We start from the raw sequence: 24280 nt of genomic DNA, 5'->3' as shown, positions 1-24280 counted from the left end.
ATGCCTGATGAGAAAAAGACACACTTGATGCCGACCAAGTTTAATTGATTCCAAATTCATAGCGACAATACAATACAATACAAGACAAGATTTAAATCTTGCTCGTTTGTTTTATGCATTTAACTTCGCATTTTTATTACAGTTTGAAACACCATGAATTAATCGAGGTGATGACAAATCGTTTAACACTTAAGCAGAGCTTAGACAATGTTAGGCGAAATTTTTTAGAACATCGATTGTTAGATCAAATGATCACTTTGAACCACAAACCAGATTTTGATACGAAACTTGCCATATAATTTACCCAAATACCATTTCAACCATAACTACTTAGCAAAACAACTTAGAAACTCTTTTACTATCTAAAAACGCTTATAAACAGCACTACTTTCCACAATAACAGTTTTAACTTTCAAACCAACTAAGTGTTCTTTTTGTGTGGGAAAGCAGGCCTGAATTAAGACAAAGACAGATGCTTAGTTGCATATCAATTTAAAAATAGAATAATAACAATAGTAAAACCAAAAGGACAGAAAAAATAATGTGGAAATAACCAGGTCAACGTGGCCTTATCTCAATCAAACACCACCCTAAAATCCTTAGTCCACATAATCCCAACTCACTCCTACCGGATTTGGATCCTCTCCTGAGCTAATGGAGAGCATCCTCCTAACCTATCATCTTAGGCCGTTGAATTTTTATCCAACGGTTACAAAAAAGGAGATCCCTTTAAAGTTATAATAATTATAATCGTTGGATAAAAATCTAACGGTCCACGATGATGGGTTAGGAGGATCTTCTCCATTAGCTCAAGAGAGGATCCAAATCCACTCCTACCCAAATCTACCCTAGCTTGTATTATTCGAGAAATTTTTTAGTATGCTGAGAATACACAGTGGAATACCAAGTGTCATAGACTAAATTTTTTAGTTTTTTTAAGTTTTAAACCAATTATAGTGTTTCAGATTATGTTCTCGGCACACTGAAAAATTCTCGTACTCCTCATTCTTCTTGGGCTTTCTTTAAATGTTTTTTTTTTTAAATTTTGACCCACATTTTTTTATTGACTTGTAAATTCTTGGTCTTCATTCCAACTCACATAGATTCACTAATATAATGATTAAGAATTAAGATTGGGGTTAGTTGATAACTTAGACACGAGTTTTGTCTTATTGTATTTGTAAGACGGTTGCCGTTTCAACCAGCAAAAGGTGATCTAAGACCAAGACGGCTTTTACACTCTGTATCCAACTCATTCATGTTCCTCCAAACGTTTGAAACATAACTACTCACAATGCTCTGGTCACATTCATAAATATTTAAAAATTATTATCGCTTAATACTACGATTTAATTATCCATCATTACTTGTAAGCAGAAAGTCATCGATATCAAATCATTAGGTCTATTACGCTGTTGGGCCCAAACTTCTCAACCCTTCTATAAATATATTGTTGCATTCATAAGAAAAAAATAACTAATTATTTGTGGCGTTCGACTTTTAATTATGACTTGCACGATCGATTGCACCGATATAACTTATTATGCAATAGGAAAAAGTTTTATTTTCAAATCTCTCCAATTGTATATAATATGTCGTGTTCTGCCCTATATCAAATACACTAAAAACTCTCTTGTCCACGTGGCTACATTGTTAGTGAATTTTTTTTTATTAAGTGCTTCCCGGGAGAAAAAGTCCGGGAAATTATATCAGCCAATGAAGGTATGACACGTTGACCGGACTAGTGATAACTCGTCTTCCTACTTAAATCGAGCGGGATAGAACGGGATGCGATCACGAGCTCGGATAGAACGGGCCACAGAGGATCCGGAAACAGGAAGCAAAAAAGCCCCTAGTAAAAAAAGCGCTTCGAGCGAAAAGCCGCGGAGAGGACGTCGTGGAATGTGGTCCGCGAGTGAAATGAAGGGGCACAGAAACGAACACGAAGCATGCAGAAGCAGCACTCGTACTCACAACTGTTTCGCTTCTCTATAAGCGCTTCCCCCGAGCTTTTAAAGCCTCGGTCTTCACCCTCCCTCTCTCTCTCTCTCTCTCTCTCTCTCAAAGCTTCGAACTTTCAAGATTTTTTCTGCGGATTGGATTGGATTCGATTCGGCTTCCTCCATGTCCGGCGAGCCCGAGCCGTCGTCGTCCGGATTCGGCACCGACGTGCCTGCCGACGTCGAGGACTATATTTCGGTGAGCGTGCGTTCTTTTCTGTTATTTTTGTTTGGCCTGTTTGGCTGCTGAGAAAATGTGGGAAAATGAGGAGAATTTGAGTAATTTGTAGCTGGATTATGTTTATTTTTCCGATGGAAACGTGATTTTGTTAGTTATTTGATCGATGGAAGAAGAACATGTGGGAGAAATTAAAATTTAAGCTTGATATTTTTTAATAATTTAAAGCTGTAGGAGTGGAGGAAACGAGAAAATTTTAGCTGCAACGTGCTTGGTAGATGTAATTTGGGAACTTAGTTCGGTGGAGAGATTGAAGTTTCTTGTGTTTTCCAGGCATTTTCTTTGCCAATGAATTCGAAGAACGGAGTTTTCATCATTCATTGGATTCAAGTTTTGTTTGTAGTGTTTGGCTGCTACGAAGATTTCATGAAAAAACAAATTGATTATTATAGTTTGCTTGTTTTCTTTCCTTTGTATCCATTTAAATAGAGTATCATGTCGAACTCACGTTCTTTTTTTCATTGGTTTATATAGCTGGTGCCATTGGTTGGTTGTTTATTTTTTCGAACTTTTGAGCTAAATTTAAACTGCGGAACATTCGGCATGTTAAGGGCTTGTTTGGTATCCTATTTGAAAATTTTTATAATTTTTCAAAACATTTCTTAAGAATTTTTCTTGAAAACAATTTTCTTTAAGACTCAAACACTTGTTTGGTATGCGATTTAAAATTTTTAAACCTTACAACTTAAACTGGACAAAAAGATCCATAAAAAGGGGGTCGAGAGAGAAAAAGGAGGGAGGAGGAAAGAAAGTAAGAGATGATTGGAGGAAAGAGAAAGAAGTGAGAAGGTCGGAGGAGATAGAGAGGAAGAGGAGTGAGAGAAAGAACGAGGGAATGAAGAGAGCGAATTGAAGGAGAGACGAAAAAGGTAAAAAAAAAAAAAAAAGAGAAGGGGGAGAGAGAAAGAAGAAAAGAGAGATATATTTGAAGTGAGAGGGGAGGAGGGAGAGAAAAGAAAGGAGTGAGTTTAAGTTTAAAAACTCACGTTTTGTGTTTTTAGCTAATAGACTATATTTTTGAGTTAGTTTTGAGTTCAGGTGAATCTAATGGTATGGCAATGTCTGAAATGCAGGCTAATGAAGGAGAGCCATCATTGCCCCGGGACATATTTGGTCACATTTTTGATCTTGTGAAGAATGGAAATCAGTCATTTCGGGAGAATCGCTTTGAGGAGGTGATATGTTAGTGTCAATCACTTTCATTCTGAGTGTGTACATTATCTTCTTATGTGAGCTTCTAAATTTTAAAATCCACACGATATGGTTTATTAGTGTTCTTAATTTGTTGCAACTATCCTAGGAAACCTTGTCTTTGGAGTTACCTACTAAGTCTTACCCAACTATTTGAGGTGTGAGGACTGATATGAGGGATGACTATAATCTTCTTCCATTGTATTTGTGGATTTCCTTAGATGACCAAGGCTTTTAGTAACCTTAGTTTTATTGGAAATGGTGATTGTGATCAGGTAGATGTCGTTGATATGAGATTCTTAGAGGAGTATACGGGAAGCAGAGAGTCAGTGTTTATTGATTATATTCCTTAAGAGGTAATTATATGCTGTACTAGTTTTGACAAAAGAAGACATGGTATTGCAACCAATGTCGTTCTTCCGTCAACTGAAGGGACATGTAATTTTTTGTTTTTAAACCTTTTTGTTGTGGTGGTTTCCTTCTTGCTCTGTTTAGTGTAGGGGCACCAAGGGTTATCAGTTTGGGAAGGATTATTGTAGTACTGTTATTGTTGTCGTTATTATCATCGGAGTATTCCTTGATACTGTGTTGCCACTATTGGCATGCTTATTACTTTAGGAAATAAAAATTGTTACAATCAAATGATACATTTTTCTTGGTGACTGGAATGATCATTAGCTCTTTATCATTCTGCTTAATATTTTGTGTAATTTCATGAGTTTTAAGTTTTAGACTGAAATTTTTTCGGTTAGCTTCTCTGAATTCTTGTTTGTCCATTGCTGATTAATCAAGTTCATATCCTCAGGCAATTAATTGTTACTCCAGAGCCAATAACATTAAACCATGTGATCCAATTATTCTTGCCAACCGAAGTGCTGCTTACATCAGGTTAATTTTATATATTATATTCTTTTACCTTAATTTTTCTGCCATTCACTGTCTAGGCTATGCTGCTTTTCTCAAGCATCTTTGAGATGAATTTTGACCTAATTTTGTACACTGTTTGTAATATGTTTTGTTAACCTTATTTCAAGCAGGATCAGTAAATTCCTTAAACGCATACCAGCATCGGCTTCTGAATATAAAGCACGGACTGGATTGGATCCCACAACACATGCTGAAGTATGTCTTATTGGTTCACTGTTTATGTATTAGGAAACAAGTGTCTTTTTCAACCGGATAGCCGTTGGTTACATTCTAAAGAACTTAAAAAATCTTCAGCTTGCATTAAAGGATGCAGAGAAGTTAGTCAACCTTCGAAGTAATTCAGAAAAGGCGTACATATTAAAGGCCGAAACTCTCATTTTGGTGAGAACGTGTTGCTATTTATTTTACCTTTATACTTTTCTTAAGAGGAAGAGGCAACCGGTGGTTAATTACTTGTAAATTTGTCACGCTGTGTGGCTCCTTTTCATAATTTTTGTCATATTGGATATGAGGTTACAACTATTTATTATTATTTTTCTCTGCAATGATTAGTTTCCCCCTTGCACCTTTTCACTTGTGATTGATTAGTTTGCATTCATTTGAATTGGCAGTTGGAGAAATATGAAATGGCCCGTGATGTTATTCTTTCGGGTCTTCAGGTTAATCCTTTTAGGTAATAATAACGCTATTCATTTTCCTGATTACTAAATAAATGGATATAAGATATTATATGTTATTCAAACCCACTGGCTGTACGAGATTCTGTTTGTGAATTTCTAATTTGTTTTTATGTGGTATTCTGTAGCAATCATCTGCAGGAATCTTTCCAGAATTTAGAGAGAATACGAGCTAATTTCACAGGGAGGAGAAGCCATAGAAAAGCAGAACGCAGTGATGACTTTGATTGCACACTATGCTTAAAATTACTATACGAACCTGTCACAACTCCTTGTGGGCATTCCTTTTGTCGTTCATGCCTATTTCAGTCAATGGATCGAGGTGAGTGTTTTGCTGGTATTGTTCTATTTAATTGAGCTTGTATATATCTTTCTCTTCTTCTTTCTCTGACTTGTGTTAATTATCTTAGGTAACAAATGTCCTTTGTGCCGAACAGTTCTTTTCATTAGTCCTCGAACGTGCGCAATCAGGTAAATTGCTGATTTATAATATTTGAATGACTTGTATCATTTGACATCAGAATTATTGCTTTATGGTTTTTTGTGCCCATGCTTTTTTTTAGTTGGGGAGTGGCTGAACATCCTGGCAACGGTTCAGGATTTCACCTTGTTATGTTCATCATGCAATGTTTTATTTTCATTTTTGCCAGTGTTACGCTCAATGACATTATACAAAAGAACTTCCCAGAAGAATTTGCCGAAAGGAAGTTAGAGAATGACCAAATGACAAACTTTGGTGTTGATTTGATGCCTCTCTTTGTAATGGATGTTGTCCTCCCATTCCAGAAGTTTCCGCTGCACATTTTTGAACCGCGGTATAGACTTATGGTAAGTTGCTTAGCAATTTATAGTTTTCACATATGACATTCATAAAATATTGACATAGAGGTATATTTTATGCAAAAGAACTATGTTGACAAACTTATCTGGCAAAGTTTTTGTTTATCAACTTGGTACATTTGTATGGTCCATGTGTTTGTATAGAATAAACATAGATTTTGTTTTTAACTAACTTGTTACTTAAACAACAGGTAAGGAGGATAATGGAAGGCAATCGTCGGATGGGAATGGTAGATTATTGTCACTGGTCCTTTTCTTTCCTTTTCAACATTTTGTACCTATATGAAGTTTGATACGAAGTATAACTTTCACTGACTCTGGCTTTCTTGTATTTTATAGGTTATCATTGATTCTTCAACAGGTTCAATAGCTGATTTTGCTTGCGAAGTGGAAATTACCGAGTATGTCTTTCATCATCCTTCTTTCCTTCTTAAGTTTATATTATGCAGAATGTCATTTGTAAACTCCACTATGAATGTTGCCTCTTAATACTTCTATTTTATAGATTTTTTTTCTTATAACTATTTTACTAATTACTATCTATGTAGGTGTGAGCCACTTCCAGATGGGCGTTTTTATATAGAGGTTAGATACTAGTGCCGTTTTACTTAAACTGAATGCCTAAAACTGGTCTACTTTTCATTTAACGAACGATTATCCTTTATGTTTCGTGGCATACTGTTTTTTGTGATTTTCCTCTTCATAGAGCCAGTCATATATTTATAACAATAAAACTTCAAGCAGATTGAAAGTCGGCGAAGGTTTTGCATAATTCGATCTTGGGACCAAGATGGGTGAGTTGTCTAGCTATTCATTCAGCCTCCAGTAACTGTTCTTGGCATCTTGCTAAATATATTTGTCATTTTAATGTGCTTTTCAGATACCGTGTTGCAGAGATTGAATGGGTGCAAGACATTCCACCAGAAGGGTCTGAAGCGAGAGAAGAAGTAAGTTTATGATGATACTTTGGTTTCTCGAAATGGGAAGATGGACGATAATGTCATTCCTTGTTTTCCTATCATTTTGGTTGTGCACAGTGGTTTAACTTCTATGTCTGTACAGTTGCAGGAATTGGCAAGAAATGCAGCAGAATATGCTCGATCATGGATAGCGCGGGGTAAAAGAGCAGCACGTCAAGGTAAAATGCTCAGGGACGACGTATGGTCTTTTTCGAGAGTATACATGTGTTGCCAGTTTCCATGAAAATGGTTTCTGCCCCTATTTTTATGTTGGTATCCCATATTCCACTTTTAATGTATGACCGTCTCTTTGCAGATCGAAGACGACTTGAGAGACTTCTCGGTGTGGAAGTGATGATGCCTTCACTACAAGATCCTGAACGCTTCAGCTTTTGGGTAACCTTATAACTTTCTGTTCATTTACCGTTAGTATATTGAGGGCACGATCATGTTACTAACGCCATTAATGTATGATTGGACGCAGCTTGCTTCCTTATCAAACCGGCGTCCTCATGAAAGGTTGGATCTTCTACGCTTGCGAGACACAAAAGAGGTATTTTACTTCTCTCCCGTCTTTGCATTAGCGATTACATGGACACGTAAGGCCTACCGATGAATTATACTTCTCAACAAACACATGCTGTTTGAGATCTCATTTAGAATAAGTTCATACGTCAACGCCATGGCGTATGAACTACAGAGCTGCGAAGCTCTGTTGTTCGTGTCATTAGGCGGTTTCTTATCCATTTTTCGGTCTGCAGAGAATACACCGGGGACTGGTATATCTTCGAGCGGAAGAGCAGGGTTGTCAAGTGCAATGAGGGAAAGCTGTAATTGGGTTTAGTTCATATGAATACAGTTTAGAAGTTAAATTGTTATACAAGAAAAATTACATACTCTGAAAATTCAGCATTCTTTGATCCACAAAATGTTGGTGGATCCCTGGTTTTTTGTTGTAACATTGGGTTTAACCCGTTTAATAATTACCATAAATAAAATCAAGTTTCTAAAATTTTGAATTTATAAATTTTCTTTTTTTATTAATTTTTCTTGAAAAGTCTGGATTACTTAGCAGAAATTAACGATCAACATTGAATTGATGACATACTACATTTATTAACGTGCCAATCTAATAGATAAAAAATTGAGAGAAATACTAAGGAGACTCAAAAGCATGACTCATATGAACTCTCTGCTATCTAACAATTTAATATTAATTTTTGTGTTAACATTATAAAATATTGTATAAAAAATATGAGGTGGCAGATAATTCACGATAATTCTTACTTTTGAGAGGGTCTCCTTAATACTTCTCGAAAAGCGGATCAACCTCTTTTTATTGTACAAAGTTGAAGAGTTGACTCTTAGTCATGGTCTAAAATATCCATAATATCCCGATATTTCCATCGAAATTTCAGTGTTTTTGGACTACCAATATTTTTTTGGACTACCGATATTTTCGATATTATCGATATTTTAGACCTTGCTAAGTCACTCATGTATCTTACCATGCAATGTATAAAGTGTAAAATATTGTACTAATTCATTATATATAAATGATTATGGTGTGTTTAAACTTCTTTAATTAATTACTACATATTTTCTACACTCACAATGTTTGCCAGCTCGCTATATAATCAACTTAAATCAGTTATATCTATCATGCAATGCATTTTCTTCCAATTTTTTGTGATAAACTAATAGATAATTGACTAAATAAACATCCTGCAAAGTTTCAATAAAAATTTCCAAGTTTTTCTTACAATTTCTGTGGTTTTTATTCAATTTTTATCGATATCGATAATATCCCGATATTTCCATCGAAATTTCCGTGTTTTTTTACTACCGATATTTCTGATATTATCGATATTTTATTCCTTGCTCTTAATTAGATCCCAAGCAACGTTGGCCTGCATTTTAATACGTTTATTTGCTGACTTCTTCGAAGCCGTCCATCTCTGTCGTCATACTATTGGTTTGTTCCTCTTAAACGTGATTTACTATTCATATAATTATCGACATGGGAAACACTCATGCATGTTTTGGTTTGCCTGCAATCTCTAGTGTGCATGCACCAATCCTAGAGTAACTAAAATACTTTTTGACAATAAAAAACGTTTCAACAAAAGAAAATTAGAAGTGATTTTTTAATATTGGAAGCACTTTCTAGATAAGCGTATGTCAAAATGCTTATTCCTAAGTACCTTCATGTACTTTTTATGAAGTACTAGGGCTTTTAATAAAACTTTCAATGCGTTTCTTAATGAAAGAATTTATAACGTAAGTGTTTATGAGCAAAAGTGATTCATACGTGAACAGTTTTAAACGAGCTCTAAGTAGTTATTATTCATTCTAGTTAAATCACGATTTGACATGCATGCATAACTAGTTACTTTTGTATAAAAAGTTGCGCCTTGCATGCAAAGGAGCCGAACAATGTTCGATATGTTTGAAACGATGTCGCAGCATCATAATTTTGTGTTAAGCACAATATTTGGATTAGTAAGGTAGTTAGTGATAAGATTACAAATGCATATATATTTATAGAGGTTTGAGGGCTCAACGCATAGCTCGCTGTCCCTCTCCATTTCTTTTACCAAGTCTCTCTCATCCATCACACAAACTCAAACAAACAAAAACAGCAACAGAAACAAACATCTCTGCAGTTTTCTTCCTCCAACAACTTCATCATCTCTTCTGATCTAATCTTTATCTTCTCTTTTCTGTTTCCTCCAACTGTTTAACCATTTTATACATTCGAAAACCACGTATTCCTCCTCCCTCACCACCCTCATTTTCTTGAGTTAACCTTGCTACATTTTGGTTTTGTGTCCAATCCAATCCGATCCCATTACTATGATCAACACCTCCACCTCCATTGCCACCACCGCCGCCATTGCCCCATCGTTGCCACCTCCTCCTTAATTAAACCCCGCTAGAAAACATCGACGATGGGGAGAAAGATCAATGGGGCATCACCACCAATGCCTCGGCCTTTCTTCTCCCTATCCCTTCCTTTCCTTCTCCTATTCACGTCAACCTTCAACCTCGCCAACTTTGTTTCGGCCAAAGGTCACGAATCTTCTTCTTCTGCTCCTCCTCCTCCTCCTACTGCCACATTCTCTCCCTCCGATAACTTTCTCATCGATTGTGGCTCGTCCCAACAAACCAAGCTTGACGATGGCAGGACATTCAAATCAGACCGTGACACGGCTAGTCTTTTGTCCACAACCGAAGATGTCCAAACTTCAATTGATTCAATCACTGCCAATGCCTCTTCCTCTATGCCACCTTCCTCTCAACCTTTGTATCGCACTGCGCGAATCTTCTCCGAAAAATCCACTTACTCTTTCTACATTAACAAACCGGGGCAGCATTGGATCAGGCTTTACTTCTATCCACTTCCACACAACACGTATAATCTGACGAGAGCGGTTTTTTCAGTGAACACGGATAAGTATGTTCTCTTGCATGACTTCTCCGTGACAGACAATACGACGTTGGTGTTTAAAGAGTACATTCTCAATGTCACGGAAAACAGATTTTCGCTACATTTCGATCCCAAGAAGAAATCGTGTGCGTTTGTTAATGCTATTGAGGTTGTCTCTGCCCCTGACACTATGTTCAACAATTCAGCTACATCCGTTTCTCCGGTTGGAGACTTCAACAGCTTGGCTAATTACGCTTTTCAAGTTCGTTACCGTGTAAACATTGGAGGGCAGTTGATATCTCCAGGAAAAGACACATTGTCAAGGACTTGGGAGCCTGATAGTGCATACAATGTATTTCCACAAGGAGCTAAAAACGCGTCTGTGGCTACGAAAGCCATCAAGTATCCACAGAGTGGCGCTTCTCCATTGATTGCTCCGAATTGGGTTTACTCAACTGCTCAACACATGCGAGACTCTGCTACGAGCCAGCAGAATTTCAACCTCACTTGGAAGTTGAATGTCGAAGAAGAATTTTCGTATTTGATTAGGCTGCATTTTGCTGACATTGTGAGTAAAACCCTTAACGATTTGTACTTCAATGTCTACATCAACGGGATGATGGCCGCGTCCAACCTTGACCTTTCCTCACTCACCGGCGCACTCTCCACTGCGTATTACAAAGATTTCGTGCTCAATGCCACGGCGGTGTCAAGCGAAAATAGTACCATCAGAATTCAGGTTGGTCCCGGAACTACTGGGTCAGGCTCTCAGGATGCACTTCTTAATGGATTGGAGATACTAAAGATGACCAACGTTGCGGATAGCCTGGATGGTCTTTTCGGGGTTGATGGATCGTACAAGGGGCCGGGAAGAGTAAGCACCGTGAAGAAGATAGTTGCCGGCGTTGGTTTGGCAATGGGAGTGACAGCAATGTTGTTAGTTGTTGTAGTTGTTGTCCGGTGGCGCAAAAGACCTCAAGGCTGGGAAAAGAGAAACAGCTTTTCGTCGTGGTTGCTTCCTCTCCATTCGAGCCAGTCTAGCTTCTTCTCCAGCAAGAACAGCTCTCGCAAATCAAGCGTCTTTGGGTCGCGCAAGAGCAAAAGCGGTTACTCAGGCTACTTCTCATCCTATGGAAGGTCCTTCACCTTCGCTCAGTTACAAAATGCAACACAAAACTTTGATGACAAGGTAGTGATTGGCGTTGGTGGGTTTGGAAAAGTGTACCTTGGGGAGTTGGAAGATGGCACAAAGCTCGCAATCAAACGAGGAAATCCAAATTCGGAGCAAGGCATTAACGAATTCAGAACGGAAATGGACATGCTTTCCAAGCTGCGCCATCGCCACCTTGTTTCGCTGATCGGATTTTGTGATGAGAATAATGAAATGATCCTTGTGTATGAGTACATGGCGAATGGACCGCTTCGCGACCACCTCTATGGCTCGAGCCAGCCTCCACTGTCATGGAAACAAAGGCTTGAGGTTTGCATTGGCGCTGCTCGCGGTTTACATTACCTGCACACTGGTGCCGCACAAGGTATCATACATCGTGACGTAAAGACAACAAACATTCTCCTCGATGAGAATTTCGTAGCAAAAGTTTCGGATTTTGGCTTGTCAAAAGCTGCGCCTACGCTGGAACAAACCCATGTCAGCACAGCCGTCAAGGGCAGTTTTGGTTATCTTGATCCGGAGTACTTCAGAAGGCAACAGCTAACTGAGAAATCCGATGTCTATTCTTTTGGAGTGGTGCTTTTCGAGGCGCTATGCGCAAGGCCTGTCATAAACCCGGCGCTGCCAAGAGAGCAGGTGAGCTTGGCTGAGTGGGCAATGCAGTGGCACAGGAAAGGCATGATCGAGAAGATAATCGATCCTCATATCGCTAGCTCAGTCGACTCTGGTTCACTGAAAAAGTTTGTAGAAGCTGCAGAGAAATGCCTTGCTGAATACGGTGTAGATAGGCCTAACATGGGAGATGTGTTGTGGAACTTGGAGTATGCTTTGCAGCTTCAAGAGGCCGCCTCGCAGATTGATCTGCCAGAAGATAAAACTTCCAGTCTCATTTCTTTGGACAAAGCAAGCGAAAACGGATCAAAGGAAGGCTCTGCTGTTGGAGTGAGTGATGATTCTGGAGTGACAATTGGTTCTCCTGCGTTTGCTAAAAAAGGGAACATTCAGGGGAGGTGAAATTCGCCCTAGTTCCGATTTTCTTCTCGCACTTCTGGTTCCTACGGTTCGAGTTCCATGCTCCGCTTTAGCAGTATGACGAGCATCGACACGAATCAAAGTAAAAATGGCGTCGATTGAACTGTTAGTTCACAGTTTGGGAAAAAGCTTCTTAGATAGGTCTCTCTTTCTTGGTTTTTAATAACTCAGTAAGATGTTAGTGATTGCCTGCTAAGTTGTCCAAGCAGTTTGTTTTGAACTTTATCAATCTATAGAATTATCCGTATGTTTTGAGCTTTAATATCATATCTGTAACAGCGTACTGTCGAGGACTCGAACGCAAACACCGTGATCTTTCCGGGAAAATTAAACTGCATCTTAACGAAAAATTAAACGAGGATTAACTCATGAGCTTAAACTTTTAATTAATGCTAAAATTTGTCAAATCATATGCACATAAAGAGCCCCAAACCAAATATACACAAGATATTTCAACTGGGTTCATAAACCATGAACTAAAATGCAAGCAAAACTAACAAGACTGTGTGACTTCCATACATAAAGAATATTGTGAATCAAAGTTTCTCCGCTATATGTTCGAAACTCCGAAGCTCGGGTACCAAGCTCGTTTTCTCCACTCAAAATTGTTTGCAGAGCTCAAACTTGTACCGGCATTTCCGTTATACGTGCTTCAACTTGAGATATGTCCTCCCTCCTCAGCGAAGACTGGAGCATCGGAGTGCCATTGCAAGTCTACCGCGCGATGTTTTGCAGCTCTATTATTGCGCTGTCAATCCTAATTTCACGAATTCAGTAGCAACCTAGCAGCTAAAGATGTTATATTTCTCTATTCAATTAGCCAGTTTGGAAGCGAGAGCTTTATGCCGAGCTACCAGAACTTCGTTCATCTGCGCGATTTGGTGCAGCAGTTTATTGATTTTCTGCAAATGCATCAACTCAAACAATTCAGTACACAGACAAAGGCTACATTGACAGTACAAACAAGATATCAACTTCAAGCAATCATACAAACCAACAAGAAATAAAAGGAAGCTCGAAAATCGCTTCCGGCATAAAGTTTTCAGCACCCACATTGGCATTCCATCGAACACATAAAAGGCAATCAAATTTGGAGCAATGCATCAAACATTTGGTAGGCAACATCTAAATTCAAGCCATTGGATGATAAACTAACCTCGTCTTTCTCTTTGCGGATCGATTTCAAATGATTCCGATACCGCCTTTGCCGAGCCCGCAAGAACAAGGACCATAACACGAACACAACAGCCGCCATTCCCGCGCCAGAGGCAAAACTCCAAACTTTATCGAACCCAGATGAGGAAGCCATAGCAGAAACCTTGGAACGCAGTAACCCAAAGCCAATTCCTACCCAGGTGGTGAATTCGCCAGGCTTTCGGACCAGGGTATCGGACGGAAGCGGCGAAAGCGGGCCCGATTCATCGGAATCGGACGGTGAGAATGACGACAGCGACGACGACGAAGAAGATGACAGCGACGGAGACGACGGCGGTGGCGATAACGTGTCCGGATGCTTTTGATCGGGTTGTGATGGATGGTGAAGATTTTCGTGATTGATTGGAGGGAAGACGGAGCAGTCAGTATTGGGTGAGGGAGTGTCCCTGATGGCGACCATGGACCATTCTTTGTGTTTGGTTTCGGGGATGCGTTTGAATTCGAATCCCGCTGAATCGAAGTGCTCGCCCGCCATTTTAAAGCCGGCTAAAAAGCTCGAGAAAACTCCATGGAAGCCCTCTGGATCGCCGCCGTGTCTTCCAATGGTGGTGATATCAGCTAATCCAAGGAAAACTAACGATAACGGCCTCAATAACTAAATTTTAACCAAAAGTGCTCTTAATTTTATTTAATGGTTACGACAAAATTCAAACAAAAATCAGCCCAATAAAGCTGAAAATCAGCCCAATAAAGCCGGCCCAACGTTGAAAAATTAAAAAGTAAAAAAAAAAGGCCTTGAGATGTTAAAAAAAATTTGGGTGCTCTGGAGTATTTTGTATTATTATCATCCCGCTAGCCGCGACATCTTGTGGAAGCAGTGGCGGAGTCGGTCATTATCACCACCATTGGAATTATTAGGTGATATCATCCTAATAATTCCAAAAAACCTATGTATATTTGTTTGTATATTGTATTTGATCCCGATAAAGAGCTAAGACAAACTAAATTACAACATCCTCCTCATACTTCTTCTATTTTCTTCCATCATATTTGTCTTCATTTTCTCTCTTCTTATATGAAATACTTTAGTTGAAAAACCTTCCCAGTCTTCAGCATTACTCCATTGTCTTGCATCCACCCTCGACAAACCTCTACAAATAATAATTTATCGATATTTATTGGCATAAACTGCATCATGTGTTGACAGGAATTGGCAGGTGTCTACTAGTTGCTCTACGAAATGGCCCAATAAAGCTTTTTTGTTGATATTATGATCCTATTATTTGAAAATTCTGATTACGCCGCTACGTGGAAGCAGCCGTTTTTGGCAAGGAGCATGAAACTCTCGCTGTGGTCGACTGATCTTTCCTCTTCGTTGTTTGTCTCTGAATTTTCGCAACATATTATGGACCTTCAATTTTCTTTGCAGGGTGTTAATGTCTGTATTAAGTTTATGTGAATTATTAATTAGTTTTGAATTATCGAATAATTATGGTTTCTTGAGTGAATGAAACATATTTACAGGGCGCAATCCGCCTACGATTGGTACGATTTCGAGTCTGCAAGCTTTGTTGTTGTTGCCCAACTTTCACTGCCATTCAATTTGAAAACAAGTTGTAGTTTTAGAAAATGGTGAACGTAACTAAACTACTTAGTACTTATTCGTTGATCATCTTAAAGTCCGAGTTTAAATTTTCTCAAGACCTTAAGGTCCTGTTTGGCAGCTCGGACTATGCTGACTATTTCAGTCAAATATGATAAATAGTTATCGGATAGTACTAACTAAATTTGTTTGACGTTTGGTGCAGTATTGAACTAACAACCGTATTATTTATACTATATTTGGTACTATACCGGATATAAGGAATTCAAAGTATTATTACATTTTCACGACCACCAAATGGGTCAAATTAAAAAAGAACAAAATCTACCTTTATTTAATCAAACTTAAAATAAAATTAAAAAAAAAATTGTAATCATCTCTTCAGTCTTGTCTTCCCCAGATCTCTCCGTCGCACCCCCTAACACCCTCACTCCCCATCTCCTTACAGTTCTTGGAGCTACTATCAACATTGTCTATCAAAAACCAAGAAACAAAGTGAGTAATGGAATCAACTTAGCTCAACACCAGAATTCTGTAGCTCTAGAAAATAAGTAACATTAAGAAAACGCGATCAGAAATGCCGACGAATTGAGCTGCAAGACGGACCTTAACAGCGATGTCGTTCTTGCGAGCCTTGAGAGAGCAGGCGAAAAACTAAGGGAGCGGATCGGACTCAAAGCTTTCGATGTGCAACGACCAAGCCTCGAGGCTCTTGTAGCAGAGGAAGACATGGAGTCCATAGGCGTTGACGGTGCCGGCAAGAACGACGACGGGGAGAACGATTTCGGCAAGAACGACGACGGGGAGAACGATGTCGGCAAGAACGACGACGATGAGGGGGACAACGGCGAAAGGAGGTGTCGTGGAGAACGAAGTGCGTGAGAGAGGGAAGGGAACCAGACTAATAATCCACTCCTTTTGGAAGGGTTTATTATGCAGGTGTATACCCTACTAAATAAGCAGACTCACTAGGCGACTATTTAATATGAGAGAACACCACTAGGCGACTATTTAATATGAGAGAACACCAAACGACCGGGTCCGTATTATTAGTTCTATCTAATCCCTTATACGACTCATCAAACGAGGCCTACATTCGGAAACAAGGTACAAGCAATGCCAGATAATCCATAGTTGATGCTCGGGTAGAAATCTCAGAAACTTGAACAAGATAATCTAAACAATCACGTAGAGATCGTCGAATCCTTTCCGAAATACTTCGGAGCAGAGCATCGTGTCGTAGAGCTGAGGACATCCGAACGCGATGCTCAATGCGACAACTAAAACTTGGAAGTGGCACAACATATCTCAACAAGGCATCTCTCTTGACATAAAACTTCAGAGCTAGTTACCTCAAGAATTCAACAACCGTTGCTTCCTAGTCCTGACTACTAACCTAAGTTGACAAACCCTAGACCGAAAATATGCTTATGATGGATGCACTTACAAGGAGAACATACTAGCGGAAATTCTATTGTCCTGTACACCGGATCATACTAGAAAATCTCGAACAAATTCAAATGGAAAGTATACCGCGGTCGATAAATAAAATTCCTTCTTTAAGGCTTACTAGAACACAGTACAAAATGATATCAAGATTGCAAAAGAATTCTATTCTATCGTTCTTGAAAGTTGGAAGCAAGTAGAACGACAACTGAACAGACGAAATACAAAGTAAACGTGAACTGTAATCGAGTTTAAAATCTTCTTCTGTAACTGATGTATTACATCATTACCTACCAAATAATCAAACATTCGAGGTGACGAGGATGTTTTACTCACTAGCTGTGTGATCCGCTGCCCCCTTGCACTGGATGCCGCCTAATATCAAACTGATCAACAAACTCTAGAGGGGCTGCCGTCTCATTCCTGATCCTCTTGATCTTAGGGCTCAATAAACCCCTGTGCCTAAACCCATACAGCTTAAGCACCTGGTTATCCGCAAAATTAAACGCCCTCTCCATGCTGCTCAAGCACCTCTCCACCGGGTAATCCCCGTAACTTCCACAGGGCTTGCAACCCACGAAGTGGGTCACAAACGGCCACCTCTCATCACCCAAACCCGGATGATACTTCTCAATCATCTCCTCATACCGATCCACCAACCCAGCCCAGTAACCGTGCAAATAGTACGAATTCTCAACATACACCTTCTCCATCCACTGATCCTTCTGTGAAAGCAACAAGTATATCAACGCTGACTGATCATCCGCCTCAAACGCCGGTCTCCCCTTCAAATTAGCCGTCAAAATCTTCCCGGCCTCCTCCCTTATCGGACCCTTAGGACCCATCGGAGCCCAAACATCAAGCAAATCCAAAGACCACTGGCAATTCCTAAACAGAAAACTCCCGGTGTTGAGCGCAATCCACGACTTCTGATCAAACAACAAATCGGGGTACCCATGAATCACAAGATTATGACTATCATACTTGGACAGCGGAATCTCAAACACCATGTCAGTAAACAATGCATCACTATCCATCCACCAAATCCACTCAACCTCGGGATGCGAAAGCATCAGCCTCCGAATCAACGGCAATTTCGCCCAATACCCGGCGAGTTCCTTATCCAAATGAGCTAAATTATACACAATTTCAATCCCATGAAGTCTACAGTAATCAATTTTGTTCTTGATCACCTTCAACAAGTAATGATCCCCAATTGGGTTATCACAAGGCTTAGGGGGAGACCCAGTAACGAGAAGAACACGGGGCTTACCGTTGACCAAGCTCGGAAAATCCGGATTCAACCGAAGCCAATCCTTCCGCTCCTTGTCCCAATTCGCGATCTTGGGTCCCAGCGTGTACGTGATGTTGGGGTTGATCTCGGTCTCGGTCAGCTCGTCCGGATCGTTGGGGTCGGAATCGGACCGGATCTCGGCGAGGATCCGGTTCGTCTCTTCGATCAAATTCTGGTTGACGGCGTCGGCCTCGGAGCTGCCGAGGTTGCCGACGCCGATGGTGCCGCGGAGGACGAGGATGGTGACGAAGCCGCAGAGGATGGTGATTTTGATGTTGTTGAATGTCTTCTGGATCTGCCGTCCACGTGGCAGGGCTCCGTAAGCGCGGCCCGCACGGCCGTTGGCCGAGGTTCCAGTGGTGGTGGTCGGAAGCCCGCCCGAGCTGGTACGCTTCTGAGCTGCGAAAGGACTGTCTTGCCCCATATCCAATCGCCTTGTGGGCCGAGTGTGTTCGGTGTTTTATGGGGGTGTATTTGTAAATTTGTACGGGGAGGTTATAGGGGCGTGAGGATGTGTAAAACCCTGGAGGGAGGTAGTGAGGGGGGCATGGCGGAAGGATTGGAGATTATTGGAAAAATGGGGGAAATGTAAGGACATGCGTCCAACATCGACTGTCGTGGGGCTTTACGTCTTTTAAATTTTATTGTCTGATCTGGATTTCGAAGTTTCTTTTGAAATGGATTTTTTTTTTTTTAACAAACGAATTTTTTTATACTATGATTATTAGGTCCGCGCTGATTGCGAGCTAAAATTAAGAGTAAATTGATCCGGAGAGAATCTTTATTTCTTGTTCTTTCCAAACTTTTAAAGGATGATTCTTTTTTCTTCTATTACCATCTCATTCCTATCCTTCTTTTCACATTTTATTTTTTATCTTATTGTTTCTATAAAAAAATAAATATAAAACATTAACGTAACTTAGACGTTTAAGTACGAGAAGAGAGAAAGAGAGAGAATCGACCTCTCAAACTTTTTACTTAATTTTTTAGGTAGTGTCCCACAAGATCCCATCTCAGCAGTCATGTCAGTGTCTTCATCCTCATGGACCATGTGCCATGTTTCAACTTACTGATCGTAGCAGGTTTTTAGGAGTTGCACAAAATGGACCCGGCTTCTGCGATCCTAGTTTTCATACGCTCATATCTCCTTCTATTTTGTGCGGGTCATAGTTAAGGCATGTCAACATTTTATATTAATTTTTTTTATAAAGATAATAAGATAAAAAGTAATAGTGATATAAAATGTTGACGTGACTTAAGAGTGACTTCATAAATAAGAAGAGATAAGAATGTATGAAAGCTGAGAGGACAGAGAAGCCATGTTCGCACAAAATTATCCTTCTGTTGAAAAAGATCCTAATCACATCATTGTGGCTGTCAATTTAAATCCAACTGTTCATTTGAATTTAGGTCACAAGGTTTACGTTGAGATATTCTTTTATGCAACTAAATTTTAGTCATGGTAATATTATTGTTAAATAATGTGTCGCGTGTTAAAAAAATAAACTACCTGTGAAATAGATGCTTATTTCATAGTAAATTAAGTACATAAAAGAATCTATTGTGCGTGCAATGATACAAGGTGCAAGGGTAGAAAGGTTACCTTAAGCCATCTGAGCTCGTTTGACTCTTAAGCAAAGGTTTGGAATGTCCCTTCTGGCACTTAAAGTGATGCACACATTTGGTCGAAGTTGAAGTGAATCGGATGGAAACTTTGATTTGGACTGAGATTGGCAGCGAGGAATCCAGATCCTTTTGTGAGGATCTCGAAAATCTGTGAATCATGTATGTTCATCGTACATCGTACGGTCAGAAATCATTTTAAATAATTTTATTTAAAATTAAACATAAACAGTACTTGACAAAAACTGACCGCACGATATACGATGAACGAATACGATTCACGGATCTTTAGATCCTCACCAAAAGGATTCTGAGAGGATCCTGTTGGGGCAGCAAGCTTAACTACAAGGGTACATAAACCGCCACCACGTACGACTTTGTGCAATTTGGCCTTTTGATTTAAAAATAATAAGAACAGCCCCAAATAATCTAATAAAAGTGCAATCTTGCAGAAGTGCTCGGAGTTAGGTGGAAAGAAGAGAAATTTGGATTCAACCAACTAAATAAAGGGTTAATAATTAATTCAGCCAAATCAATCTTACTCAATGCGGTGAGTTATCAGAGTTTACAAACATGACAAAAATGTGAAGATAGTGAAAGAAAGCAAATTTTGATTCACATCCCTCTCAAGTCTCCTAAATTTCTCTTAGGTTTCACCATAAGTTTTGACCATGGACAAACTATATGGTTCACCAACCTCGTCGAATTCAACTGACCAACCATTAATCTAATGATACTTCTCGATTCGATGTTGGATGAGGTCCAAAGTTCGAATCCCCACTCCCCAAGTCAAATTCAATTCATTTGGCCAAGGGTTCAAACAAGTATATGAGGCAACAAAACATCCAAGGAGAAAACCAAAACAACAGTTGCATAAGTTACAGGCATACCAATTAAGTTGCGGCGGATTTCTTTTTCTTCTTCAGCATTCCCCTTAAAATCTTTCTCTTCTTCTTCGTCTGCTTTGTCTTCCCGGTCCTCCTTCTAACTTTCACCTCAGCCTTTGCATTGGCGCATTCTGTAAGGTGGAGTTTTTCCTCATTCCTTGTTGGCTTGAAAACCTCAGTGATCGAAGGGTCCAACAAATTGCTCGAGCAGCTAAGAGTGACGCCCATAGATACAGCTTCATCCCAAAGCTCTCTACCCTTTTCAAGGTTCCCTCCCCTACAAAACTTGGGAATCAGCACGTCATAAACCGGACAATATACACCTAATGCGCTTGCCTTCATCCTTTGAAGAAGCTCCAGAGTGGTCTCTCCTTGCCTACGAGTACACCAATCAAATCATATTAGAACTTACAATTCAGTTGTGGGCCCTGTTCAAGCATCTCATCCACCATCTTATTTCCTTTACCAAATCTTCCGGTCAAATACAACACTCTTGCAACAAGGTAATAGCCAATGCAATCCGGAGAGCAACCTGTTATTCATAGTCTCAAGAATGTTACAAGATTCCTTGATTCTTGTTCTTCCCAAAACAGAAAGCAATATATTGTAACTAATGGAATTTGGAGAAATGCTATAAGACCTCATCTCAATCATAACATTTAGCTCTTCGGGAACAAGTCCAGACGAACTGCGCTTAAAGTTCTCACGCAAAGGCCACGAAGGAATGTGTTGTAGCAAAACAAGTCTGGCATAATCCCAATCGACTTCATTTCTTTGATGATTCTTCTTGCTTCCTTCACATTCTCCTGCACAGACCATCCATACAAAAGACTTATAAATGCAAGGCTCTATACCGGCAATCTTATCCATGTGGTGCAAAACAACCCCTTCTACTCTTTTAATGTGCCCTCAAGCGCAAAGCGCATTGACACTGGCAGTGACTGTAACACCGTCTTGAGGTCACTTGTACTTGTCCAAGTTCTTAAACATACCCAAATGCCTCATCTTCCTTGCCCAACTTCACCAAAGTTTAAGCTGCCATTGCGCAGCCCGCCTTCACAATATCAGACAGTACAATGTTCATTGCCGTGTGGTCCTCAAACCCGAATCCCAAAATTGTAATCCTTCTCTTACAAACCATAACCCAAATTCTTATGACACCAGGAAAAAAACCTTAGCAATCTTCTAGTGGGTGCTTCATTTTTGCAAGAATCGATTACTTGGGTCACAAGCGATGATGTTAAGGAAGCTGTAAGTTTATTTAGGCTCGATTCCAAATCATCCAGACCGCCAATTGCACCCGAAACAATACTACACAGCTCTTGCAGCTCGGGTGGCGCTCTGTCGAGGAGTAAAAACACAAAAAAGCGTTGAGATTTCCGACTACTGACTGCATTCTGCAGCAAAAGCCGCTGCCATTTCGATACCAATACGGAACGCATTTTCTCTGAGGAAATCCGTCGAACAATTGGAGTGCATTATAAAAAGCTCATCCCCAACATCCCCTGCTACCTGACACCAAACAGAATATTATATATCCATGTATGTAACGACACGTCAATACCCGTCCTTTGTACGTGATCCAACGCAACAACCAAGGGCATAATGGGAACATTCGCAAACTCGCAGCCATGCAAAGCTCCAATTCCATCAGTTTTTCCGAAATTGAAAACTGGTTCAATTTTCAGAGTTTGATTAACAAAAAGTTTAATAATTTAGGCACTAATCGGATCCAGGAGAATTGGGTAGGCGGTGGAATCGAGATCGAGAAGGATGAGTGAGGTGTTTGAGGGGTACGAGCGCCAATACTGCGAGCTCTCAGCCAATCTCTCAAGCAAGTGCACGGCTGCCACCGCCGTGGATGGAGGAGGTGGTAAAATCTCTGAATAATGATTTGCAATTGTTTTGTGCTTTTTAATTCTCCTTTTCTTTTGTTTTCAGGAACTACATTTTATAGCGTAAATTATGTCAGTTGGCAAAAGCAGTAATTCTAAACTTTTTTTACCTTTTTAGGTTCTCGTTCCTAAATAAGAGTAGTTGGCTAGAACAGTATATCTCTAAAAAAAAAATGCATGTGCTTTTTACTTCTTTTTTGTGGGTTTTTGTGTTTGATAGGAATATGATGCATGATACATGCATTCGGGTTCCTTAGCGGTCAACTGTTAATGTCGGGTGCAATAACAACATTGAATTGTAAAATTCAAGCATAGTGTATTGGTTGGATTCATCATGCATTTGTTTGTTGTTTTTATTTTTTGGTTCAATTTGAAAATGGGGTGTGATATCCACACACCATTTTTTACTTCTCACACACTCTTCTAATTTTCGATCGTCGGATCGGATGAATTGAAGAAGATCAACGGACAGAAATTAACAAAAGGTGTGTGAGAAGTAAAAAAGGGTGTGTGGATAGCACACCCCTTTGAAAATTTGTAACATGGTGGTGCTTATGAGAGACTTTAGAATGTACATAAAAGGTGGTGCTTATGTGAATTCTTGCTTTGCAGAGAAAAAGAAGCAGATAATTGCAGAGGTAAAAGCTGGATTTGAGGATGCAGATACTTTGGTATGGCACTAACTCCAGTTAAAATCCATGGTTTAGATGTTTCATGTTTGTTGTGTTTATGTAGAAAAACTTTAGTAAGGTTGTCTGATTAGGGCAGCTCTCACACCATATGAGACCAACGTAGGCTCTGGTGAAACCAAAACACAGAGGGTCGAGAGGTGCTCTACGGATTTTGTGGCCTAGCAACCGTACCCAAGTTTTCTTCTGTTTATGACATTAGATTGATGCTTTATGCCATGTTGGAAAACTTATCCAGCTTAGGAAAATGGAACTTGAGGCAAGGAGTTTGCAGCCAAGTGTGAAGGCAGCTCTTCTTGCTAAGCTAAGAGGATACAAGGCTGATTTGAACAATTTGAAGAGCCAACTGAAGAGAATGGCATCACCTGTCGTGAATTTCGCAGCTCGGGATGAACTGTTGGAGCCCGGATTGGCAGATTCCTTGACGGTAATGCATCATCTCTATACCTTATCTCTCTCTATGCGTGTTAGCTTGTCAAGATTTCTTGTTCATAGGATGTTTTGGTTGTGTGACAGACATCGAATGATCAACGAGGAAGATTGTTGATGACGACTGACAGGTTAAATCAGTCGACGGACAGAATCAAGGAGAGTAGAAGAGCAATGCTGGAAACCGAGGAGCTTGGGGTCTCAATCCTCCAAGATTTGCACCAACAACGCCAGTCACTTCTACATGCTCACAATACAGTATGTTATGCCTGTACCTCCTCCTTTTGCTTTGTGTCATTTGCCGTGGAAAGCATATGCTTGTTGCTTACGTGACTAGAGATATAGGACGAGGGGGATATATCCACGGTTGCATTAGATAATCTCCGATGAATTATGCTAACGAGAAAATGAGATTGTCGAGGTGGTAACCCTAATTTCGTTTCTATGTGTTGGCAGCTCCGCGGGGCGGACGAAAGTATCAGCAAGAGCAAGAAGGTGCTGACCGCCATGACGAGGAGTATGAACAGGAACAAATGGATTGTCGGCTCCATCATTGGAGTTTTTGCCGTTGCAATCTTGTTTATCCTTTATCTTAAGATTACGCGCTAGCTAATATTTGTCTGGAATTTCACTCTGATACTGGTGTGTATGTTATTGGATATTGTTTCTGGTTGATTCGGGCAAAAGGGCAAAGAGAGTTGTCTTTTCGTTATATCCTTGCAAAATTTGGTGTTAGAACGAATGAAAAGCAGCCATGGATTCGTTTGAGACGAACAGCATGGCCGGAGATGGCC

At 39.9% G+C, this 24280-nt stretch overlaps 5 protein-coding genes and 1 pseudogene across 7 annotated transcripts; 3 read left to right on the top strand and 3 right to left on the bottom strand.

Annotated features, from left to right (window-relative positions):
- Positions 1–1835: 1835 nt before the first annotated feature.
- LOC126600199 (uncharacterized) lies at positions 1836–7844 on the top strand. 2 transcript variants are annotated; one of them, XM_050266762.1, is made up of 18 exons: positions 1845–2199; positions 3312–3413; positions 4235–4317; positions 4467–4551; positions 4651–4737; positions 4968–5029; positions 5162–5355; positions 5444–5504; positions 5684–5861; positions 6065–6103; positions 6213–6274; positions 6422–6458; positions 6618–6667; positions 6754–6820; positions 6936–7011; positions 7149–7228; positions 7317–7385; positions 7594–7844. In XM_050266762.1, the coding sequence occupies exons 1-18, from the start codon at positions 2125–2127 to the stop codon at positions 7651–7653; spliced, it is 1467 nt and encodes a 488-aa protein (XP_050122719.1). In that variant the 5' UTR covers positions 1845–2124; the 3' UTR covers positions 7654–7844. The 2 variants fall into 2 exon arrangements, with proteins under 2 accessions (XP_050122720.1, XP_050122719.1); XM_050266763.1 differs by lacking the exon at positions 3312–3413 and having other exon boundaries at positions 1836–2199.
- A 1555-nt stretch (positions 7845–9399) lies between these two features.
- On the top strand, positions 9400–12447 carry LOC126599165 (probable receptor-like protein kinase At5g61350). Its single transcript, XM_050265501.1, has one exon. It carries the CDS (start codon positions 9784–9786, stop codon positions 12445–12447), a length of 2664 nt encoding a protein of 887 aa, XP_050121458.1. The 5' UTR covers positions 9400–9783.
- A 381-nt stretch (positions 12448–12828) lies between these two features.
- Positions 12829–14271, bottom strand: LOC126600200 (uncharacterized). The gene is made up of 2 exons (XM_050266764.1): positions 13622–14271; positions 12829–13367 (listed from the first exon to the last, which is right to left on the bottom strand). The coding sequence occupies exons 1-2, from the start codon at positions 14153–14155 to the stop codon at positions 13278–13280; spliced, it is 624 nt and encodes a 207-aa protein (XP_050122721.1). The 5' UTR covers positions 14156–14271; the 3' UTR covers positions 12829–13277.
- A 2494-nt stretch (positions 14272–16765) lies between these two features.
- On the bottom strand, positions 16766–18586 carry LOC126600514 (probable xyloglucan 6-xylosyltransferase 5). The gene has a single exon (XM_050267087.1). It carries the CDS (start codon positions 18385–18387, stop codon positions 17005–17007), a length of 1383 nt encoding a protein of 460 aa, XP_050123044.1. The 5' UTR covers positions 18388–18586; the 3' UTR covers positions 16766–17004.
- Positions 18587–19394: 808 nt separating this feature from the next.
- Positions 19395–22197, bottom strand: LOC126600512 (pentatricopeptide repeat-containing protein At5g61370, mitochondrial-like; annotated as a pseudogene).
- On the top strand, positions 22192–24198 carry LOC126600517 (vesicle transport v-SNARE 13-like). Of its 2 annotated transcripts, none has more exons than XM_050267090.1 (5): positions 22192–22346; positions 22981–23039; positions 23296–23484; positions 23574–23744; positions 23943–24198. In XM_050267090.1, exons 1-5 carry the CDS (start codon positions 22247–22249, stop codon positions 24093–24095), a joined length of 672 nt encoding a protein of 223 aa, XP_050123047.1. In that variant the 5' UTR covers positions 22192–22246; the 3' UTR covers positions 24096–24198. The 2 variants fall into 2 exon arrangements, with proteins under 2 accessions (XP_050123047.1, XP_050123048.1); XM_050267091.1 differs by having other exon boundaries at positions 22199–22343.
- Positions 24199–24280: the final 82 nt, after the last annotated feature.

This window comes from Malus sylvestris, chromosome 14, assembly GCF_916048215.2.
Source record: "Malus sylvestris chromosome 14, drMalSylv7.2, whole genome shotgun sequence".
Lineage (NCBI taxonomy): Eukaryota > Viridiplantae > Streptophyta > Magnoliopsida > Rosales > Rosaceae > Malus > Malus sylvestris.
This window is presented reverse-complemented; position numbering and strand designations above follow the sequence as displayed.